We start from the raw sequence: 24,562 nt of genomic DNA, 5'->3' as shown, positions 1-24,562 counted from the left end.
CGTTAGGGTAAAAATGCCACCACTTCAAGTAAGGTCTATTCATTTGTAACAATGGTTGATTCCAAAACACATTCTCTAAGAACCATCACAACTATCTTGGGCAGGCAGGCATCCAAAATGGATCGGCAAATATCACAGGTGCAGTTTCTATCCTCCTTGATATGTTGAATGTTATTTCTTAAATCCTCTCAAAGGCATTCTCTGAAAAAGTTACTGGCCCTCAGACAGCAAGGAACTGACCCTAATAATGAACTCCGTCCGCCCTCTGGCCAAAGGAAAATTATAATCGTTGACAGTAGCATGCACAATAGTGCAAATCTACAGGTAAGTCACCTGATTAATGCTTCTGGTGCAGGACTTAAACCCAAGCCGGAAAGGACCATATCATGTCAGCTGCTGACATGAAACAATGGCAAACTGTTTAGATTTGATACTAGACATCGATTACATAGGAATCTTATATGCTAATATGCTAGAAAGTCAACCCAAGATATTTCATGATGTGCCATGTGTCTATGATCCTGCCACTTAAGGTGGAGTTTGGGGAATGTCATTAGGTAAGAAGCCCCAAAAAAAAAAAAAAAATAAGGTCAAAGAGGTTGATTTAAATTCTTCTGCCACATTGAGTGTGATGGAAGCTACGAGCCATCTTAATGAACATTCTGTAGGGATAAACCTGAGCACTTAGCCGCTCAGTGGTTGTGACACAAGCACAACAAACAACAGACAGACTAAAACTCTTGTCAACGCGACTAAGCATAGGTATTCTGGAAACACTCAATCTAACAAGGCACAAGGTGTTACTAAAGTAAATGTTCAAGACTCACAGCAGGAAGCGGGAAAAAACTGCATTGACTTCAACATATCTATTTCCAATTGTAATTAAAAAGAAAGCAGCCTGCACAGATAACAACATAACTTCTGTATACACCAGCCCTGCACTAGAGTCTTCGATTACTGCTCATGATGGTGCAGGATATTCTTGTAATACGATTGGTCTTGATGTAGATGCTGAGCTTTTTAAACTAGAGGGATGTAATGAATCTTCATTACATGTCTGCAGCTGCAGATACTGTTGATGAAATGTTTTTTACACCGCTATACTAGTAAGACTGGGTCATGCAGCTGACTTACTTAAAAGGGTATTAGGTGACAAGCTTTAACAGTTCCCTTATATCCCTCAATTGTTATAGACTCAAAATACATTTAGTAAACGTTCAAACACTAACCAGGGTAGTTCTCTTCTCAAATTTGGAGCATTAATTGATGATCCTACAATGTCTCCAGATGCATTAGGAAGTACATTTAAGAAATAAATTAGCATTAATACCTCCACAGGTAGCTATGCTTCCTCTCCAGGAAAAAAGGGATTTTCATGCCTCATACTTATAACCACATTAACAATCAACTGATGTCTGGTGTTGGTTACTTGCATCTATAAATTGCAAAGTCTCAGGTGAGTAGTATTGAAAAAATCCTGTAGCATCTACTGCACCAGCCAAGGGACCTGTGTCAAGTAAGGAAGGTACTATAGGAAAAACAGCACAACTCACCTAGCAATTATTTCCAAGATGGCCGACAATTTCTGTATGATAAATGAAAAAATAAAGTTTGCCAGGAATACCACATAAACTAAAAGATGCAAGTAGCACTGAGCAGCTGTAGGGCCCTTTCACAAAAAAACATAAACAATGTATAGGCAGGGGAGCAATTCATGAGTGGAGAAGCAAGTGACCCGATAGCAGCGTGCAGCCGCCTGGCCTTTGCAAAAGCAATGTGAAAAAAATAAGAAGCTGGAGAAGGGTGGGGGAGCAATGGATGACCAGGATGAGTGAGTTCATAAGCAGCACGAAAAGAGTAGTAGAGGAGGAGAGGCATGTGCTCCCAGGAAGTACTGAAACAAATATGAAAAAGTACCTCCCTCATGTCACCAATGGTAGGACACAGCTTATCTAATAAAAAAGATGGCATAGCAGCAATATTCCTAGGACCAGAGAAACACAAGTATAGGGAGGAAAGTCACTGAATCAAGTGCAGGAAACTTAGACAGACAAAATATTAATCCAATAATGAGCAAGGGGCAGACTCAAAGCACTCTCTACGTATTGTAGTGTTCACAGTAGGTCATCAACTACAGACAGTCATGGGTACGCAAGAGCTAAAAACAGGGCATATATACATCACACAGTGGCTGTCACCACTGTGTTATATTAGTTAGGTCACAGTTTCCAGAGGAAGAATGTTTTTTTGCTTCACTAATAACTCTTGTGCCATTTCGGGAATCTTTACGAAACTTTTAGAAAAAAAGGTCACCTACCTCAGCTCTGTCCTGAAAAGTTTTGGAGTGCTCAGTCAAGCAAGAGGCTGACAAAAAGAGGGGTCCAAACCATAATTTTCCCACGTAAATTCCTTTAGGGAATTTTGGGAAGCGATACAGAAAAATTGGCTGGACAAAATCGCACCAAATTTGGCTGAAAGTTAGAACTTTAGTCACTAAACATACTTTTCATGATTTTGGTGTGAATAATTTTCAAGAAATTTCCATTTTAAAAGGTGGCTGGAGTGGGCTTGCAAACGTTAATAAAAAAAACTGATCGGTTGGACCCTTGGAACCTCTGCGGTACTGTAAATTCAAATAATAGAACAATTTTATTGGCCAGGGTAGCTTTTTTCTCCGGCAGTCATCCCCGTCCTGCAAAAAAAAAGTGTTCTGCTTTGCAGGCCACAACCAAACTCTTCTGCTTTCTCGCAGTGCGAGAAGCAGAAACATAAAATGGTAGTTATTACCATGTTATGTTTCTGCTTCTCGCACTGCGAGAAAGCAGTGGGGCGATGCTCCTCCGCCCCTGCATTGTGGGTGCACACCTGAGGCAATATATGCCCGCTTGTTCCTATGAAGTGTCTGACAGCACTTGTATGCTCAGGGAATGGGCTTAGCCATGACAATATCTTTCTATATAGAGTTTGCTTCTCAATGTCTGCTGTTTCTTGGCGTTGTAAGGAGGATCTGTCGCTTTCATCCACCTCACTGACGCTCATTTTATCAACCTCTTAAAAGAAGAAATGCTGAGCCTGTCCTGATGCCCAAATCTGAAAAATGCCATAGTTGGCATGGTCTGAGTATAGTATTAGCGCTTCAGACAGTTCTGCTATAAATCAGACTAGTTTCTGCCTCTGAAATTCAAGCCCTATTGCTGATATCAATTACTTAACTAAATTACCAAGCTAAATTACCAAGCTATGCTATGCTACATATAAAAGCTTGCTTCCTCGAAAGTATTTATTCTATGGTGCCCAGAACAAGGCTCGGCTGTCTTATATTTAAGTTATGTCACATAAATATTAGGACTGAGCGAAAATTTAATTATGCCAGGTTAATTGGCATCATTTTGGGTTATTTCACATTGCAAAATGTACACAAAATTCCAAATATTTTGCCATTACGCCACATCACGTAATTTCAGTGATAAATGTTAAACCGAGGTCAATCGTTCGTGTATTTTTTTAATGGGAACAGCATTCCAGGTAGATTGTTTACCCGAGCGGACTGTTAGGGTAACTTTCGTGTGCAAAACTCCAAACTCAAATCCAAGAGCGAGCAGCAGTGTTTTGAACACGAGCAACCAGAAATCAAAACCAAATTACACTGTTGAGTTGAATTTTTACCCGAACGGAGCATTCAGATACTATTCTGACAGTGAAAAGCATTTTGTGCAATTTTGCGTAAAATTCCGGTTATTATGCTACACGCAATTACACGAGTTACACTTCCCCTAATAAATATTAGAGCTGTCACACCTGCTTAGAAAACGCAACAGCTCAAATCACTAACAACAGCACCAGGATTTGTGTCTTTGAGCCCCTGCAACATCTGATAAATATATGCTCATTTTTGGCCAAATTAAGGAAAAGTTACTGAAGCTTGCTTGGGTAGTTAGAGATATCCAAGGGTGCAATGAAGCGATTGTATTTCTTTTCTAATCAAGATTTTTATCTGCATGTGTGTCAAATACAAATCATATAAACAGTGAATGTAATCCGCAGGCAACCACAGCACATGTTTAACCAACTGGCCTACAGAGACAGGAGAGAGGGACAGAAGCTGATAATACAAAATGGAGACTTACTTAAGCATTGCGTTGCAAATTAAAGGGTTTTCACCCTACCTCCAATGTTTTGTTATGTTTTTGTGGGCATCACTGAGCTCTTTACAGTGCTTTTTTCTAAAACCTATTCATTTCCCACAACCATCCGTTCTGCTCCGACTCGAGAAGGTTAGAGGTCAGTGCTTAATTTGAGCTGGTGGGTGCAGGTGGGGCCCACCCGCACTCATTTTTGGGGGCTAGGAGTTATTTTTCAACATTAGACTTTGAGCCAGAACAACAGAGAGAATGGGAGAAATGGAAGAATGAAGGAAGAGAAAAATGGAATGACTGATATTGTACAGAATATTTCTAATATTTCTTTTTTTTCTTGTTAGACTTTTGTTTAAAAAAAAGTTATACATACATAATGTGAGATTTCATTTTATTGTAGCTACTAGAATATTTGTAACTTGTTTAATGTCTATCAAGCACTGGGGGCGCACCCCACACATGACACTTGGTTTACCGATACAGTATTGACATCCCCTTACAATGTGAATTACAAACATGGTGGCTTGGGATTGATGACAGCAATGTACTTCAGCTGCCTCGGATCCCTATACTCATTCCCGGTACACATGGGATTTTTATGGGATTAATGGCAACAAGTGCATTAGTATTACAATAACTTCATTTTTCAAGCGATTTATTTTTTGAGTAATCTTATACAGTGCCGCACTTCACCCTTGGATCACTTTCGAGCACTGGGAAGTTTGTCAGAGATTGCACAAAGAGGTACCCGGGAAAGTGATTCTGACCGGATGTCTGTGTACAAATCCCAACTATCATAATTCTTTTTTTAATGGAATGTGATAATATGGTATTTGTGTCTTTAACAACTTCCATCAAGCTGCCACCCCTGTTAGTGATCAATTATCCTGTACTACTGTCAGAACAAGACTGGCTAACCAATTCATCTGATTCAACAGAAGGTGCACTTTTCCAAGCCATTGCCCATATCAGCTAATAATGTTTCAGGCCCAGATGACAGCTACCCTGCCTGGCTATATTCGAATTAAACACTTTAATGCACCAATCCACCCTTTGTCTAGGTTATCCACTCCACATTGAAAGAATGTTCTTCCCAATATACGGAGTCATGATAACATTTCTATTTATGCAAAGAAACAAAGGGCACTATGTAATGCTCCACACACCAATGGACCTCTGTTAAATGCTGCTGGCACGATTTTTATATTAATGTTCGAGCCAGTTCGTTAACTCCCCTCTTGCGGCACATGATTTCTCCAGAACAACATGTACTATTGAGCGTGCCAATGTAGCCGTGACTCTACTTGATCATGCACAACAACCAGGTTCCTCTCTTGTTTCCTGCTTTTCAGAGCTGAAAAAGGCAGTTGGCAGGTTTAAGTTCACCAATCACCATATGTGGAAAAATGCGGGCTCCCAACCCCTACATGCCAGCAACATGGCTTAATTCGTTAGCACTTACCGTTGTCATGTTACATGACCGGCAGATCAGGAGTTGAAATCCCGGCAAGGTCAACTTACTGTTCCATCTATATCGGGTCAGTAAAGTGAGTACAATTACATTTTGTAATATTAATGCCTACTATTTACAGTATTGAAATATCAGGAATGTGGTGTGTATATATACACACCACAAATGTGTTTTATATGTATAAAACAAGTTATTATTATTACTCTATACAACTTCCCCACAACTTTAATTGCCCTGAACTGACTAGAAATGTGTATGGGTAAAGTTTTATCACAACTGGAAGCGCCAGAGCTCTCAAACATCCCAGAGATTATCACCTCCATTCAGACTTAAGCCACCAACTCCCTTCCACAAGTGTACTGCTTTAAAACTGCTGAGCAAAAGATAATAATTCAGCATTCAAGAAAAATGCTAACGCACTGGCCTCCCCCAGGGAGGTGGCTATTCCGATGCGCCTACGACTCATTCAGCTGAAAGTGCTCCACCGGGTCTACTTTGACGCTAAGCGCCTGTTTAAAATTGGTAGACGCCTTGACCCGCTCTGTCTCCAACATTGTAAGCAAATGGGGACCTTTGTACACATAATATGAGATTGTCCACAAATCCAGCAGTATTGGGTGAGGATTGCCCGCCAACTTGAGAGAACGTGTGACAAACCTCTGAGATTGTCTCCCCAGCTCTGTCTCCTTAATATCTGGGGAGCGACAGACCTTTCTCAGGCAGAACAGAGTTGGGTCTCGATGGGCTTTATCATTGCTAAGCCCAACATAGCACAGAAATGGGGGGTGGACACGGTCCCAACTCTGGGTGAGTGGGCCAAAGACATGAACACAGCTATGACTGCCGAAAAGACGGTGTTTAAGGGACGGGGCTGTCCTAGGAAGTGGGACCATAAATGGGGGAAGTGGAACAAGTACAGAGGAGATATTTGCATTTCCCCTACGGTAGAGAGGCGGAGAGAACGACAAACTTTGATGGCTCAAATGACAGCAGAGGTAGGGTCTCCCTCCCCTTCCAATTAGCTGATGTTCAGACTCCTGTTAATGTCCTTCCTTACGTCATGTGGTATAACTTTTTATTTTATAATTTCTCTTGCACTGGGTGGGCCTATAGCTGGGGACTGTGCACTGCAATATCGCTTGCTTACCTTAGAGGTGAATGTAAAGCCCTCCGAAACAGGGGGGAACGATGTGAATAATGTTCAAATGTGTAATGTGTACCGATGCAATGTTGTTGCAAAACGAATAAAAAGTTTTTAAAAAAAGAAAGAAAAATGCTAAGGTTCAAGTCAATGACAACAACGAGGGTAGCCAGCAGGTGAAAATGAGAGATGAATACATTTGCAGGAAGATGAAAGTCTTTAGGAACACATCCGTCCATGCTGAAATGCAAAGCAGTGAATAGCAGGAAGAAACATCCTTTGACCAGCTGAACAGAAGTGAATGGAGCCAGGTTAAAAATGCTCCCTTGCTTATTTTCAATGGGAAAGAAGAAGCACTTGGCTGACAATGTTGGATATCGCTCACATCCAACAATATTAGAGCACAGACACTACTGACAACATCCAGACACTAAAGACCATCTACAAGTGCCACCAAAAGGGACTCTATTCCCCTTGCTGCAAAGAGTCTGTTCTGGTGGCCTCCACAGATGATCTGATTATCTTTACTATAACTGAGAAAAACAAATGAAGATGTATGAATTACATAAATTACTCCCAGTCACTCCCTAAACAAACTTAAAGAGCTTTTGTATCTTGTCAAGCTAACCACAAAATATCTGCCTAATTAGCACCTCAAGTGTGAAGAATTAAAAGAATCCTTCTCAACAAAATCAACTCATTAAGAGTATCTATACGACTCCCCTCTAACAGCTTCTCAAGATTCCCTCCCTCCTCTAACTGAGCGTGTTGGTCTGAATTTGACTCCATCTCCGAAGATGACCTTCTACAGATTGTCAGAAACCTAAAACCAATATTCTGCAATGATGATAAAAGATTTAGGTTACCACTAACATGCAGATCCAAATGTTGCTGTAGGAATGATGGGGAACAACACCAGTCTCCTTCCCCGTTGACATTGTCAAACATAACCAAGACTAATAGCAATGAGGGGGAATAGGGCTAGGGTTATGAGAGAAGGGTTTTGGTCTCACAACACCTCTTGTCAAATGGAGGGTATCATGGGTGTTCTGCAGTTTTTCACGAGTGACAAATCTTTTATATTAACAGAACACAAGCTTACTCATATCTTACACCAATTTCAGTTGCATTCCATTTTATCTTCTACATGGATTTCACATGAATGGTAACATTCTACGGAAAAAAAATATGTAAGAATCACTCCTGTAACAGGTGCATTACAGTAAGCACTCAATTTATCAATGGCACAGTCCCTTTATCTTGCTAGAGACAAGGGAATCACCTTGAGACTGTTCCTGTTCTAATGTCCTATAAACAGTTATTAAAGCTCCACAACTGGAGGCACTGAACAGGGTTTGTAAATAACTCTGCAAAGGTCCAAGAGAGAGTTGCTACTGCACAACCTAGAAGGCAAAGCAGAATTCAGGTACGTAGTTGCAAGAGGCAGTTCAAGAATACAACAATAGTTACACATTCCAAACAAATAAATGTCACTTTCCCTAGCTGACCCCTAACCAGAACCCTCTGAAGGCAATGCTGAAAGAGGTCAAAGAGCTCCAAGGATGAAAGTAAATTCTTTGAATAGTTGTAGGAATGTGAGGCGATTCATTGCAGTGACATTGCAGAAGAAGTTCCAAGATGCTCCACAAGCAGAAACCATTTGGGAAGATGAATTGTGTGTCCAGCTTGAGAGTCAGGAACACACATGAAGAGCAGAACCCAGGCAGAGAAACACAGATGAAGAGCAGAGCTTCCTTACGTCAACAGGAAGAAAGGTCAAGTACCTGGCCATGCCCTTGGTGTGGAATTTAAAGAATAAGGGAATCAACACATCTTGCAATAGATCCTCAAATCTTGTGGAAGATCCCAAAACCCGCTGTAGCCTGCCACTTAGAAGTGACATAGTTACATCTCTTCTGGTTCCCCCATGGCGTAAGAATTTGCTGTGCTAGTGACTGGGGTGACGGGGACAGGTCAAACTAAACAGTACACATGTGGCAGCCAAAATCCAGGGTGGCATGACTCCTGTCACACCACTGTAAAGGACATCCTGAATAGCAATGCCTGCAGGGGGCCAATTGGGTGGCCAATAATGGCCAGGACTAGAGATAGATGGGAATAGGGCTAGCACCCCTGGCAAGCCATGACAGACAACATCATCCCAGATAAAATCATCTGAAAGAACTTCCAACTCTACAGTAAAAACGTGGGTGCCTATTCACAAAGGTAAATGTACACATGAGTAAATCTACATGTGTAAATGTATTTCCACTTCGGAGTAAACATTTGCAACTCTTGGCTATTCACCATTTCAAAGTATAAATTTACTCCAAAGTGTAGACTTACATGTCTCTATACTGTGAAAACAAGGGATAGACTCAAATTTACAAGTATAAAGTTACTACTTGATGCATTTCATATGTAGGTGGAGATCTTTACCACCACAGTGAAGTTCTCCTTTTGAAAAGAATAGGGAAAATGATGATTAAAGTGCATTAATTTAAAATACATATATATCTATTCTTTAGGTTTTGAAAAACAAATGTAAAATAAATGAAAATAATTATATTGTTTTGTAGAACTGATAAAATCAACAAATAAAACGTTAAAGCACATTACTTGTCCAAAATAAATGATTCGATCATTTAAATATTATAATTTGTTTTATAAATATACATTTTTAAACCAAATAAAATAAAAACACCCTACCTAGCAATTTTATTTTTATTTAACAAATATAGTTAAAAGTTGTGTTTAATTAATGTAAATTACAATTCATTTTTTAATATATTTAAAAATGTAATTATTTAATTTTACTCTAATTAAATATTTCCTATGTGGTATTATATCCAACCCCTTCCGCCATTATTTTATGTGGCAGTGTTATGCAGTACCTGTGAGTGGCCTTGTTTGGTGCTAGACTTACTCCAAGGCTGGGTTGGGCTGTAGGACATGTATTGCTGTTTTGTCACTCTTAGGGCAGTAGTAATTTTTGAAGTGTACCTTATGAATAGCAATTTATATACTCTTTTGTGGATGGGTGTTTATATTAGCAAGCCCCTCCCTACACTCCTCCTTGTCCGATTCTAAATCCATATTTATCTCACCCCAAATCATCTAATAGTGTAGTAGATATTTTCCATTTTCCCACCACACCCCCTGTCTTTCTCACATTTAGTACTAATTAGCTAACGCACATGTGCAGAGATCTCACTATAGAAAATACAGCAGAGGTAGCGGTGGAGATTTACATCTGTAGATTTGTGATCTACATTTTGTATTAAGCAAGTAGTACCACTGTAGTACTATTTTACAAACTACAAAAGGCAGTTTGGGAAACAGTCCCATCGTGGCATCTAATCAATATATCCCTGCTTGAAGGCATCTTCCACAGTTGCCTAACAATGGGTCAAATTACCCCTAGTTAAACAAACCAGATGCCCAACTCACTATCCTGCTATAGATCTATCACTAACTTCCCTTGGCTAGGCAAAGCCATCTAAAAATGCGTTACACCAAAATTATCTGCTTACATCATCAAAAACAATCTGTTTGCTTCCATCAATCTGGGTTCTGCAAGGTTACAGCACTGAAATTGCCACCGTAAAAATACGATTCCAGAATAAAGCCTTATTTCAGCATTTGCCATAAAAGCAAACACAATAACTAAAAAATGTGAAATCATGCAGTAATAAAACACTTAAGAACATAGCATATAAAATAACTAAATACCCAGAGTTAAGACTAGCAGCATATAGGGGGGGTCATTACAACATTTTTAAGATGCAAAATTAAATTTCATCCAACAACTTCTATACTAGTTATCTACTGTTGCACTGCCTATAAAAAATCATAAATAACTGCGAAAAGCACCGTAAAGAAACACGACAACATCCACAGCATAACGCACAAAGGAACTGATTGTCTGCTTATACTCCTTGATCCTTCTGCTCTTACGTACACTTGTATTGTAATTATGTACCTCAGCCTGGACTTTTCTGTGCAAAGATGTGAAATGAGAAAGCGAAATTGTCAAACCCAGAAAAATTAACTGTTTAGTGCTACACTGTTGAGTATAAAAATTGTTGGAATGGCACAGTTCTGTCCTCTATGAAATTTGTAGTTCCTTCATTTATCAGCATCCGAAGTGAAGAAAGTATTGCAAATGAGAGGACATCCCTTCCACTGCCATCAGGCATTTCTCAGATGTCTCAGTTCCCACGCCAAACACTCCAATTAGGCGCAATCAAAATGTCTTACACACACAATCCACATTTAAACAAAATGAAGTGATACAAAGACTATTTTTGTCTATGTTATTGTACTCCTTCCATCTAATTAGGTTACATTAAAAAAAAAAGATCAAAATGGCCATTGTGTTACTGAACTACAGGTCTTATTTTTCAGGAATGCAACGGGCAGGAAAACAGAAAAACAGTGCACGAAGACAGAAACCACAACATATTGACAGAAAGTGAGTGAAGCTATTGGTAGGCCCGGAAGGAGGCGTGTTGAGCATAAAAGGAGCGGGCAAGGGATGCAAAGTTGTGACTTAAGGGCAAAATGAGTGTCCTGAAAAGAAAAAAAAAAAAAAAAGACAAAAAGAGATGAAAAGGCGTGTCGAGGGAGAAGTTTGAATGGACAAAGACATTGGGTGTACAAGCATGAGGTTGACAGCAGTAGGGAGAAAACGGGGTCCAGTGGTATTCCCCCAGTAAATATATAAAACAAAAAACTGGTTAAGGAATAGGAGGTCAACTGAAAAGTAAAAACACCCAAACCAAATATGAGGACAATAAACATGTAATGACACAAATCTGGACTTTCTTAGGACTGCATTCGGAAAAATACATGTAATCTGTGACTTTTTTGCAACTAAATTTTTGTTGTCTACTTTCTTGTAGGGAACTTTTTTTTATTACAGTACCAGAAAAATACACCTTTACAAAGAGTACACAGAAACAATATGTTTAATATTCCGCAGCAACAAATTCTTTTTCTTTACAAATGTTTTCCCCACAAAATTACCACCTGACAGTGCAGTTGGATTTTTCCTATGAAACCAAATAATAGGTGAACTCTTTTATCACTTTTTGTAGGAGTGATAACAAATATAGAATTGCTGCAGAAGAGTTTCACTCTGGCACATCATGCAGGAAACTCTGCTGTGTTTTTCATCTTTTTTTTATATCCAGGAAACAAGCACTTAGGAGGTAATAAATCGGCAGACTTTCTGTCTGAAAACCAGTGTTTAATTTGTAAAGAAATTAAGTGCCAGTGCCCTAATCAGAGGCCACTGCCGCTTGCACCAGCCATTGCCTCTGCAAGTGTTGACAATGAAAAAACCAATACAATTACTAACTATCAAACTCCTATAAGTGTTACAGCTCAGATATATTCCAGGCCCCCAAATCTAAATGAATGGCTTGGGCAACAGCTATTAGTCATTGTACTGTATATTTAATTAATAAACAATTGTAGTGCTCATCTCTAAATTAGCTAAACAGTACCACCAGGTAGCAGACTGTAATAAGCGTCGGTGTTGGCAATTAAGTGCCGGTGCCAAGCACCGGTAACCACCGGCTCAAATTAAGCACTGCTGAAAATGATTGGTTGAAGGAAACCTGCAACAGCAGCACCATTACTAAATGTTAAAAAAGTATCATAGTTTTTCCAAGATTTTACAGTGCACGGAACTAATTTCCTGAGTTAGCAGCTCAATACAAAATGTTAACTAGTAGTAGATTCAATGAACAACTCACTGGGACCTTGGTACAGAAGAGACTGTTTGTATGATAATGAATAGGAGATTAGGTGACTGAATCATTACAAGAAGGACTACATGTCTAGAGTCTTGAGACAAAATCTTCAAGGGCAGTTCCAGTGAAGCTGCCTGTGAAAAAGACCAATATAGGTTTCACATCTAATTTTCCGACCAGTGACAAAGAAAAATGTTTAAGGTACCTAAAAAAGGATGGAAAAATATCACTTTCAATAGGTAGGTAAAACCTGAGATTCTAAATTTCTTTTCACTCACTCTTATGTATCTATATGATTTATAGTGCTCACAAGAGGAACAGAACTATCCTCTTTCATTGTACAGATTCAGAATACGGTATGGTGATGCCGCACTGGCCAGAATCAATGAAGATACTTACAAGTTGTGTTAATCAAATTCAGAATTAGAATTTATTGAGAGTCTCTGCTCAGAATTTGGTATCAATGGGAATCCAAATTCGCAATCAACAGGAGCATGTCGAATTTTACTATAACAGGCGATTTTAACTTTCATCTGGAGGCTCATAATGACAAAGACTTTGATCGACTCATTACGGAGTTGAGATCAGTAGGGCTTTTGCAGAAAGTAGGCCTACCCAACCACTCTGCTGGACATATTCAAGACGGCCTTTTCACTAACAATGACGCCATAATTTTAAAGGAGGTTCTTCCGTTAGTTTGGTTGGACCATCATGCAGTCCTATTTGACATTTGTCTTCTTAAGGTGGACTTCCCTCACCCTAGACAGGTGACGTTCAAATATTTTAGAGCTTGGAAGAATATAGACCATGGGCTTCTTAGACAAAATGTATCAGATACTAAGCCGGTTCTATCCCATGACCCAGAGCAGGTAGCCTTGAGCTATACAGATTAGCTTCATGCCTCTTTCGCCAAACTAGTTGCATACAAGACAGACTCCAAAAATAGAACTACGCACTCAGGCCCCGTGGTTTTCGGAAGCCTTGAGGCTTGAGAAACAGCGTTCTAGGAATCAAGAGAGACGCTGGCAACAGGATACGATAGACAGGAGAAACTTCTCAATAAACAACCCTTGGCCAACTATAAACATCTCCTTTTTAAAGAGAAAAGCAGCTACTTTGTAAGAGAAATTATAGCAGCTCAAGATTCTACTAAACTCCTATTTCAGGTGGTATCCAAACTCGGGACCTCCCTTGTAATCTGGCCAATCTAGCGACTCAATCATTTTGCAATTCCATAGTCCTTAGCTTTCAGGCTAAAGTAGATTCCAAATATTCCAACTTTAACGCCTCTATCGTCTCTCCAACCAGGTCAGATTGCCTTACAGAATCCTTAGGACATTTCTCTGAGCGAGTTCACCCCTGTCTCCCCGGAGCTAGTAATAAACCTGGTAAGGGCAGCTAAATCAGGATCACCTTTGGACCTGTGTCTGCCTGTTATTCTTAAGGAATCTTCTGAGCTAATTGGACCAGTTCTGACCAACATCTTTAATTCTATGTTTACTGTTGGTGTCTATCCTTCTCAATGGAAAAAAGCTTCCATTCTGCCCCTACTAAAGAAGTCTAACCTGGACCCAGAAGACACTAACAACTATGAGCCAATTGCACGAGTGCCTTTGCTCGCCAAATTAGCTGAAAAGATCACACATGACCAAATTACCCAATATATTCAGGCCCACAATTTGTTGGATGAGACGCAGTTTGGCTTTAGGAAGGGCCATAGTACAGAAACAGCGCTCATCTAAGCCACGAAGGAAATAAGGTGTGCGTTGGATAAGGCTGGTGCAGCGGCCTATCAGCAGCCTTTGATACGGTTGATCATGGTCTCCTGATCAACTGTACATCCTCCTTAGGGATCAGGGACAAGGCCAAAGATCTGTCAGTGTCTTTCTTATCCAACAGAGCCGAATCAGTTAAGTTGGGTGTTTTTGAATCCCCTCCTTTTTCTCTTCCATGTGGAGTTCCACAAGGCTCCTCCATCAGTCCTACCCTTTTTAATATTTATGTGACCAACCTGGCACAAGTGATCAAATCGGCTGGCTTAAGTCTTACATCTTATGCAGACAATACTCAAATGTTTTCGCTGCCATAAGGACGGAGACAGTGTCTTGTCTAATTTTCCTGATGGTATGTTGACGGTGAGTACCTGGATGGCCAATCACTGACTCAAATTAAATTCCTATAAGACAGACATGATTGTGTTTGGTAACCTCTCTCTGGCGTGGTCCTCTTGTTGGTGGCCAGACAATCTTGGACTGCCTCCTGTCCCAGTTACCACGGCAAACAATCTTAGGGTCATTCTTGATGACAAGCTTTCAAATAAATATCATGTCAACTCAGTGGTCTGCTCGTCTTTTTACATCCTCAGAATGGCTAAGAAACTGTTTCCTTTTATCCCATTGAAGTCAGAGATACGATCTTATCGGCCTCGGTTCTATCTAAGGTAGACTATTGTAATGGTCTACTGATTGATGCTCAGCAATCAATTTTGAACAAACTGCAGCTAATTTAAAATGCTGCTGCTAGACTGTTTTCCGGCACACCGAAATTTCATTCTGTGTCTGAAGTGATCAGACAACTGCACTGGCTGCCTATCGGAAACAGAATACAATTTAAGGCGCTGTGCATTGCCTATAAAGCCACAGATAACATGGGACCCGAATTTTTGAAGAAATCGTTAATGATGTACACCCTGAACAGGTCACTGCACTCAGCCGGCCCAAATCTATTGGTTGTTCCCAGAACATATAGATCCAACTGGGGTGACAGAAGTTTTGTGGTGGCTACTGCTAAGCTCTAGAATTCTCTTCCTTGTCAGATTAGAGATTTGTCTTCACTTTTTATTTCAGGAAAAAAAAATTAACTTGGCTTTTTAATAGTTTGGGCTTTTTTAACTCTCTTCTTTCACTCTGTTCTGTTTCAGGAGGAGCTAGCGCCGAGAAACCTTTGTTGATATTTGTGCGCTCTATAAATAGTTATAACATAACATAGCATTTATTCAGCACTGAAATTCTGTTTGTATAGTCAATCGTATTCCCGTTGTATAATCTGACTTTTGATTCCTTTAAATTCAAAATCTAAATGAAGAGTTGCGTAAACAAGGATTACAAATGTACCTGTAGTAGGTTACATTCAGCACATTGGAGTCTTGCATTTGCCGTTCGCAAGCTAAGGAGGTGCCTGCATGGCATTTTCTTTTTTATCTGAATGGAGCTGAGAATCAAAGTCCATAATTATCCAACTAGGCTTTCACTCATGCTCCAAGCCATGGTCCTAAATGCAAGGAGTAACATTCTATCTATCCACCAAAAGCACTTTGAAGTCTCGTCAGGGGTAGGAGGTACTAGATAAATGCAACAGTAAATTGCTTGATGCTTTTCTAGAAATTTAGAGCATTTTTACATCCATAGTCATGCATTGCTCTATGATGAAATACAAGCAAAACAGTTAAAGGTAAAGGTGTTTTCTTTTTCAGTCAAATGCAAACAAAGACAACAAAACAAGCTAATCACGTGTAATGACTGCAAAAGGAAGCTCACATTTGTATAGTAGATATGTTTCTAAATATTTGATGACTGTTTTATAAATGATAAAGGGTGTAGCCCTATTACCTGAAACCCATTACACTGAGAAGTCACACCATCAGAGGTGCTAAATTAGAATTGCTGCTACATCAAATTAGGTAAGCACAAGGGCTAGCGTCAAGGTTAGGTTAAGGTTACTTGTTTTATTGCATTCAAAGGTGATTAAATGTATTTTACTGTTATGGTTAGTAACAGGGTAAGAATAAGGTTACTGTATTTCAGTAAACATAATTTGATTTGTTCGAAGGCAAGGATTGGAGACATCACTTGAAATATATCAGAGTAGCTTTTCAAAAAAACAATACTCATTTAAAATTAATTTGGAAATCGACATAGCAATTGGACTATGTTTAGGATACTTATTAAATTTAATGAAAAATGAGTTAAAGCGGTATTGTGGTTCACTTCAAGTTATGCTTATTGAATTGATTTACAATAATGTAATGTAATTAATTATTCAATTTAATGAATGTATAAATTGTTTAAGAATAGTGTTATGGTTAGCATGGAGTTCTAGAAAGGCTTGCTATTTAGTTAATGGAAAGTTAGGGTTAACATTAGATGCATGTTAGATGCTATGGGCGGCGGGTGGGGGAGCGGGAGGGTACTTGGGTGCGAGAATGACTATCTGTAACACATTGGTTGTTCCTGTTTTGGTTGAAAATGCAAATACAAATATTTTTTAAAAAATCATTAGATGCATGTTAAGCATATTTAAAAAACTACTTTATTATACTTTAATTCATTGTAATTTCAGAAAGTGCATGTGTCAGGGTTAGTATTAAAGATCTGATTAATGTGTAACATATTAATAAAAAGCAAACACAAGGAGATGATGGACGGAGTGCTGAAACTTTTCAGACACTCACCCCCAGTCACAGATCTGGGTTGAATCCATCATCATTCTTTAGCTTACTTTGCAACCTCAGTTCAGACCCAGCTATATGCAAATCAGTCTTGACCCTGTGCCTCATGGGAACGGTCCAGCCTGAACTGCCAAGCCAGGTCTTTCCTGAACCGGAAGCAAGAATCCTGGGACCCGTTTCGGGGTAATGCCCCTCATCAGCCAGATTAGCTTGAATCCAGTGGCAAAGTGAGCAAGGGACCCATGTCTGGGCATACCCTGCCAACTTAGGGTGAGCAAAGCAAACACAAGGAGATGATGGACGGAGCGCGGAAACTTTTCAGACACTCACCCCCAGTCACAGATCTAGGTTGAATCCATCATCATTCTTTAGCTCACTCTGCCACCTCAGTTCAGACCCAGCTACATGCAATATCTGTGACTGGGGGTGAGTGTCTGAAAAGTTTCCGTACAACAGCTTCACATGCAGTCACAGCAGGGGTACACACCTGTTTACCATGCATGTCCCAACAGAGAGTAACTATAAAACACATTTTGCTCATGGGAAAATAAGGAAACAGATCAAAGTGAACAAAAGCTTTGAGTTTATGTACAGGATATTCCAGTAAACAAGCAAGCAATGTCAAAGCAAATTCCTCTGGCTTTTGTATAGTGAAAAGGCTGCTCGAGTTTCACTGACGCAAAGAACAGGTACTATATTGCCAGCACCAATACAAGTGTCCCTTATGCACTGAACAGAAACAGAAGTGGTGGCCTATTCCCTTACATATTCAGCAACTACAGCACAGTTAATAACAGGGTAATCCAGTCTTACATAAAGGAAGCAGGAATAACACGAGCAGCAGTGGGAAACTTTACGTCATGCGATGTGGACATGCCCAGCATGGGCACCTGCAGTGCAAGTTTCACTCACATTGAGGTACAACAAAGGCAGGAGTAGTGCGGACTGCACATAAATATGAACAAACGCACACTGAATAGCAGACAGCAACATTGCAAGCTTCTACACTCACAGCTAATAGAGTGCATAGAGAGCAAAAGTGTTAGTTTCCCTCTCACACTGAACAAGCACAGCAGGGTTAGCAATGGTGCTGTACACATTGCCTTGCACACACAGCAGGAACAGGTTCGGCAGCAACTGCACAAGCTTCCCACACACAAAGAACAGGTACAGCAGTGACCCATTCACTCAGATAGCGGGTATAGCATACAAAAGCAGCAGTGAAAGATTCCCCCACAAACAGCATGGTACAAAAGGGGTGGCAGGGTGCTAGGTTCCTTCACATGTCGAGTAGGTAAAGCAGAGACAGCAGCAATGTTTTTTAAACATACACACGCACACACATGCAAACAAGCTGCAAAACAGAAAGCAACTTTGCAAGCTTCCCACACACACATACAATACAGATACTACTGTACAGTATTGCTCTTTTGATTTGATTTTATATTTATAAAGCGCATACTACTGCCCAGAGGCATCCAGGCTCTACCCATACGATGCTAGAAGAGGAACAGAATTCATGAGTAGGCCATCTTACTGAGTAAAAAGCCATTTTATGAGGGCAGATCAGATATGGTCTTTAGGTGAGAGGATAGGATGTTCCAGAGTTTGGAAGTAAATAGACAAAACTCCTTCGCCCCCCCCCCCCCCCCCCCCACCTCTCGAGCCGATGTCTAGGACCTTTGACCAAGTAGGCTTTACACACACACACACACACACACACACACAACAGCTGCAGTAGACAGCAGCAGTGCAAGCTCTAAAGCATACCTATATATACATACAAGCACAAACTAGACATTGCTCAGGCACAAACAGTGGAGGCTAGCTACATATGCAGAGCAAATACAGCATGAGAAGCACACAAAGCGTGAGTGCAACACAGGAAATCACTGGACGTTTACCTCATACACATACAGCTGTGGCAAAACAGGTGAAATGCAAGTTTCCCTCATACACAAAGTCGACAGAACATAAGCAGCAGCAATGCTGGTTTCCAATGCACCATCAGAATAGGTACATCAGACAACAGTTTGTTTTCTCTCTCTCTCTCTCACACACACACACACACACAGCACGCGCTCATAGCAGCAAGGCAATCTGCAGAAGCAGCTACAGTTGAAATGTGCATTAAACACCAAACTTGAATACTAATATCCAATCTCTCTCATAGATACATTTTTGAATCCACCAAAAAAATAAGGTCTAAAGAAACCGTGCCTCACAATTCAACCACTTTTGGTGGGTGGCACGCACGGACCAGCCCGCTTACCTTTACCGCCTGGGCTATTCTGCTGCTTTGTGCTATAATCTCTGGACACAGCTCTCATTGCTCTGGCCAGACTGCCTGCTGGCAGACAGTTCTACAGTGAGCAGTACAGTCCAGAGGTAAGTGCAGAAGCCAAACGTCAGGGATGAAAAGAGGGAAAATCACGTGGCCTTAGAAGTGAGTTAAACGAGGCTTTAAATATGATCAAAAAGGAAAAAGTAATGTCACTTACAGTTAAAATAAACCGTGACCCTCACCTAAAGTGAGTGTTGCCATGGCACATCCCTAAATCTCTCCCGTCATGCTGCTGCAAGAGATTAAGAGGTATGACACAGCTTTGGTGGCAACCTGGAGAATCTGGACCACAGGTATTTTGGTCACAGAGGCTTTCCCTTCTCCCCTGAAGAGGGTGAAAAGGCAATTGGTTTTAGAAGTTAACTCTGTGGCATTTTCTTTATTTGGAAAATCAGTATTTTTAAAAGAAGGTCATGACGGCAAGTTTGTGGAAAAAACATCATAATAAAGATTGTGGAAAAACGCACCGTAACCCTAAAGCCATTCCCCCTCGGACAGCTACTGGTGCTGCCAAGGGAGGGTTATAGAATCCAACACCTGCGCCTAATTCTGCTTACAGGAAACGTGAAGCGTATGTGTCTGAATGGAAAAACACGCGCTCGCAATTTGGACGGAACATTCCCTTAAGAAGTTGGATGGGAAAGAGAAAATAACGTTTTGATGTTTTTGTTTTGCTTGGGATGGAGCTGAAAAAAGGAGCTGTGTGCACAGTAGCAAAGTGTGAAAATGGACAGAGCCCAGCAGCATTCAGCAAACTTGTTGACTGGTCAAAAAATACCCTAACACAGGCTCTGCAGCCCCTGCGGCGCTGGGGGACCCCAAAACTAAAGGGGACCCCTCAGCCCTTGCACCTTTCAGCCCAAAGCTAATGAATATCTGTGAGATATGGGAGACTCGGGGGTCCCTTTTCACATTCTGCAAGGGGCCCCCATCATTTTTGCGTTACGTCACTGCCATGGCAACCAGTTTTCACACAAAACAAAAAGTGCTTTATATAAAGAAGATGAGGAAACACTCACATGTAACCCCGAAACCTGGTTAAATCATTGTTTGGCTTCTCGCACTCAATCACGCTTCTGAACTTCATGGGGTCAAAATCCGAGTCCTGGAAGTAAAAACAAAGTATTTTTAAGCGGAAAACCATGATATGTGGCACAAAATAGAATACGAGCCATCGCAATGAAAATAATGCACACCACCAGCTGGAGATGGAGAACAAAAAACTGGTCATAACGACAACAGCGACTGCACACAGACAAGTGCAGCTGTCAGAGGGGTATCCTGTTCATAACTGGACCTCTCCATCACAGTGTAACTTGTTACGTTCATAACTGGACCTCTCTATCACAGTGTAACTTGTTACGTTCATAACTGGACCTCTCTATCACAGTGTAACTTGTTACTGCCAATCATAACCCCTTACCTAGTGGCAAGCCGGATCACATGCTATATTCCTCATTGTTTGTCTTTCCCATACTCTGTTCCGATTGGTGAACTGTTTGAAAGGTTTCTGATCTGATCTATGTGTATTTTCTTTCCTCCTCCCGCTTGTCTGTCTTCACTCCCAACTACTGACTTTGGTCTTTCAGATTTGTGGCACTTCATCCCACCATCTCACCTTTGTTTTTTTCCGTTTCTTGGTTTACAGATAACCATTGGCAGAAGAAAAGCTTACTTACCTTCGGTAACTATGTTTCTGGTGAATGCTCTCCATCTAAATATTCCTCACCTCATCTCTCCAGGCGCCAGGCTAGACCCTTAAAGTTGAAATAGCTCTCCAGTGCCCGTAGGAGATGCCATGGCTCGAACTCGAGGCCTGAAAATTCAGGATGTGAACAGCCCCAACAAGTTAAAGAAATGTTATCTTTCCCCAAGGCCGCACTACTCATGGAGGCATTCAACTAGACCTCTTGGATAAAATCTGCATTCAGAGCGGAACTGTTGGTGACGTCTGCACTACAGCAGCCATGTAAAACTTCAAAACTTTTCAGTGTGTCTACAGGATATGGTAACAACATATGGTGATCCCAAAACTCGTGCCTTGGCACCAGCCGCGGCCCGTGGAGGGAGTTCCGTGGGGCGGAAAGGGGCAGGGTGGGGGTTACTAAAATCCGGAATATGGATAATTGGAGGTAAGTAAACAATTAAATAAATAAAACGAATTTCGTAGCGCGTGCTGCATCACATTTTGCGAGGCAGGTCGCACAACGAAATTCGTTTTATTTATTTAATTGTTTACTTACCTCCAACTATCCATATTCTGGTTTTTAGTACCTCCACCCTGCCCCTCCCCAGCCCCGCCTTTCCGCCCCACGGAACATCCTCCACGGGCCGAGGCTGCTTGGCACATCCCCTGGAAGCATTATCTCTCTCTGGGAAGCCTATTTGCATCAATCACTAGGAGGCCAACCAGGCATGTCTACGAAAGACCCTGGAAGCCCATGAAAAACTCCAAGGCCCAATCAATACACTCAAATTTAGAGGAACTCCTACACCTGATTCTGTGCTCACATTTCAACAAAAAACAATGATTTTTACTTTGTTATCTTAGATATTTACTAACAATTGATTAAGAATTTAATAAGTCTCGATTGGTGCATGTGGAGGGAGAAGTCGGTGTTTGTTGCCAGGGGCTGCCCCGGAAAGTGGGTCAAGGTATGGTGTGCTTGGAACCACTATAGAGGCGATATATGTCCCCCACCGAGCAGACAGACGGTAGATGAGGCTCGTGCATCCCCCTGACCGCTAGGGAAAATTGCTGTTAAAATGTCTTGCTATGTGTATTATGTGGCCATTTGTACCTTGCTCTCGCCTGTAACTCAACATTTGTGGAATGACTGTCGAATTGGTTTAATAAAAAGAATTATCAAAAAAAAAAAGAATTTAATAAGTTGGTATGATTTCAATGATTTCATCTAAATTACATGAGTTTCATGTGTGTCTGCTCAAGTTAGTTATAGCTATATACAGTTTTGTCATCAGCCTTCACGAGGAGTGTCAGAACCCCATTCCGAGGTCCATGGGTCAAGCAGGAGCTACTTGGCACATCCTTGAGGGATGAGACATTTTACTCCTGTTGTCCCAGGGCCCAGTAGACTATGGGTCCTGAGCAACTGGGCCAAGTACCCCTTCAGCACTTGACTCTCAAGAGTAACGTGGGTTGAGCAGTCCAAGTCTTCTTGGGGGAAGGTAGATAAAGCGGAATCAACACAGGCTCACAATTCAAAATACTGGCAGCAGCAACAATAAATGATTGTGCAGTCAAATACTTGCTTTTATGAAAAAACAAGTGTTGATTTTACAGCTACCACCACAAAGGGAAATATGACGTTCACAAACAATTTCCACAGTCCCCTGAGGCCAGGGCTCTAGTGTTTCCTAGGAGGTTACTGGGTTCCCACTCCCTTCAAGTTCTAGCTGTAGTGGTTATTCCCCACTTTACTAAAGGTGACGTTCAGGTGAAGACCCATTAGTCAGAGACTCAGAAGTAGCACTCTGACTATGTATAAAAGTCAAAAGAGTTCCCTTGCCGAAGTACTATCAGGCAAGCAAGTTTTCCCAGGGGAGGACTGGCTCAAAGTCAGTCTTATTTGCACCTGCAGGACAGAAGCAACTGGAGTCCCTGAGCACGCCTCTGTCCAGTAAGTTATCAGCACATAGTTCAGGCAGGCTGCGCGTGTTGCACCTCAAGTTTCTCACACTCAGTCGTACAGCGATTGGAGGTTCTTCACGGTTCCAAGCTGGGCAAGTTCTCTGGTCCCCCCACCCCCCCCCGCGGTGGGTGGAGATGTGGAAGTGCGAATGTCCAGGCACTGATCCTCAGTCCCAGTGTAGGCCCAAAGGGTTCATCACAGCGGCCTATAGCCTTCACTGACAATCCGACCAGGTCTCACATCTTGCTTTGTCACAGTGACCTCCTCTGGTATATGGGGTCACACTCTCTCTACTGCACACAGGCACTGACCCTTTTGGCACAGCAGATTTCTTCAAGGCAGCCCCTCTTGGAATACGGGGTTGCCAGCTCACCAGAGCATACGAGGCTATGGCCCACTCAGCACGGCAGTCTCTTCACAGCAGCCCCATCTGGCACACAGGGTTGCCACTTCCTCAGGTCTTGCTGGCTTTCCACCACAAATGGACTACTGCCCACTCAGCAGGCCAATCTCCTCATGGCAGCCCTTCTGGCATACCGGGTTGCCACTTCCTCACTGCACACGGGCGATGACATGTTCGGCATTCGGCACAGCATCTGTCATGTCTCACTTCACAAAAGCCCTTCTCTGGCATAAGAGGGTCGCTGAATTTCCCTGCATATGGGCGATGACCTGATCAGTGCGGCATCCGTCTCTTCACACCTCGCTAAGAGATTCCACTTGATAAGATTCCCCATTGGACCTTACTCCCTCCAGCGCTCTTCTCTTCCTCACAGGACACTGGCAAGCAGGCAGGTGCTCAAGAGCAGGTGGTCTTGGATTCCTTGGATGATGTTTCCTCTCCCAGCTGGGAGACAAGCAGGTCTTGATACCCAGTCTTGGTCACAGGAAGAGGTCTTGCAGAGATTCTCCTCCTCGCACAGCCCAACTGGCTGCTTGACAGTTGACAGTTTTTGGGATCTCTAGCTTCCCTTCTTACAGTCTATTTCCAGACACCAAATGTGATTTAAAGTCAGAGTCCTGAAAGTTTATGTTGGGGGTTTGCTTCCTTTTGAAGTGCCCACTCCTCTGCTGTCTCTACCGCCAGAAAGCAGTCTGTCACAGCAGGAGCGACTCCAAACCTAATAGCCCTACAACACTGGCCATGGGAGTGACTATGAGGATGCCAGACACAGTGATATGTGCATCAAAAGGCTATCCCAGGTCCTCAGCCCTACTCTGTATGATTCTCTTATCAGCCCCACCTCCTTCATGAGATATGCCCAGGCCCCATTCTTGTGACCTCTCTCTGACTCAAAGAGCACTCTTTAAATTGCCCTGGAGAAGCCTGGCTCTCTGTCTCACTCCAGTGTGTCCCACTCAGCTTACAGAAATGAAGCAATACACAAATATGACTGGGGGGGGGGGTAGAGTGGGGGGATGCCTCTACCTCCTCTCTCCTTGTTTCAGCATAAAGCCTGGGTCTTCCAAATGGAACCCAGAGTCAGCCATGTACTGAACCACTCGCAGGCACAAATACACCCAATATATGCATATAACACACACACACTGCACAGCACTAGATCCTTCATGTATTGAACCACTCACAGGCCCACATACACCCAGCACATA

The 24,562-nt window shown here is 41.7% G+C and overlaps 1 protein-coding gene across 1 annotated transcript in view; it reads right to left on the bottom strand.

Moving 5' to 3' along the window:
* ATP10A (ATPase phospholipid transporting 10A (putative)) overlaps window positions 1–24,562 on the bottom strand; it is an 831,750-nt gene that overhangs the window by 368,957 nt on the left and 438,231 nt on the right. The window contains exon 3 of the mRNA XM_085622881.1: window positions 20,318–20,403. Within this exon, the coding sequence (XP_085479007.1) occupies window positions 20,318–20,403 (86 nt within the window). The remainder of the gene's footprint in view (window positions 1–20,317; window positions 20,404–24,562) is intronic.

The sequence above is a fragment of the Triturus cristatus genome, chromosome 8, assembly GCF_964204655.1.
Source record: "Triturus cristatus chromosome 8, aTriCri1.1, whole genome shotgun sequence".
Taxonomy (NCBI): Eukaryota; Metazoa; Chordata; class Amphibia; order Caudata; family Salamandridae; genus Triturus; species Triturus cristatus.
The sequence above is the reverse complement of the archived record's forward strand: the minus strand, read 5'-3'. Positions and strand labels throughout refer to the sequence as shown.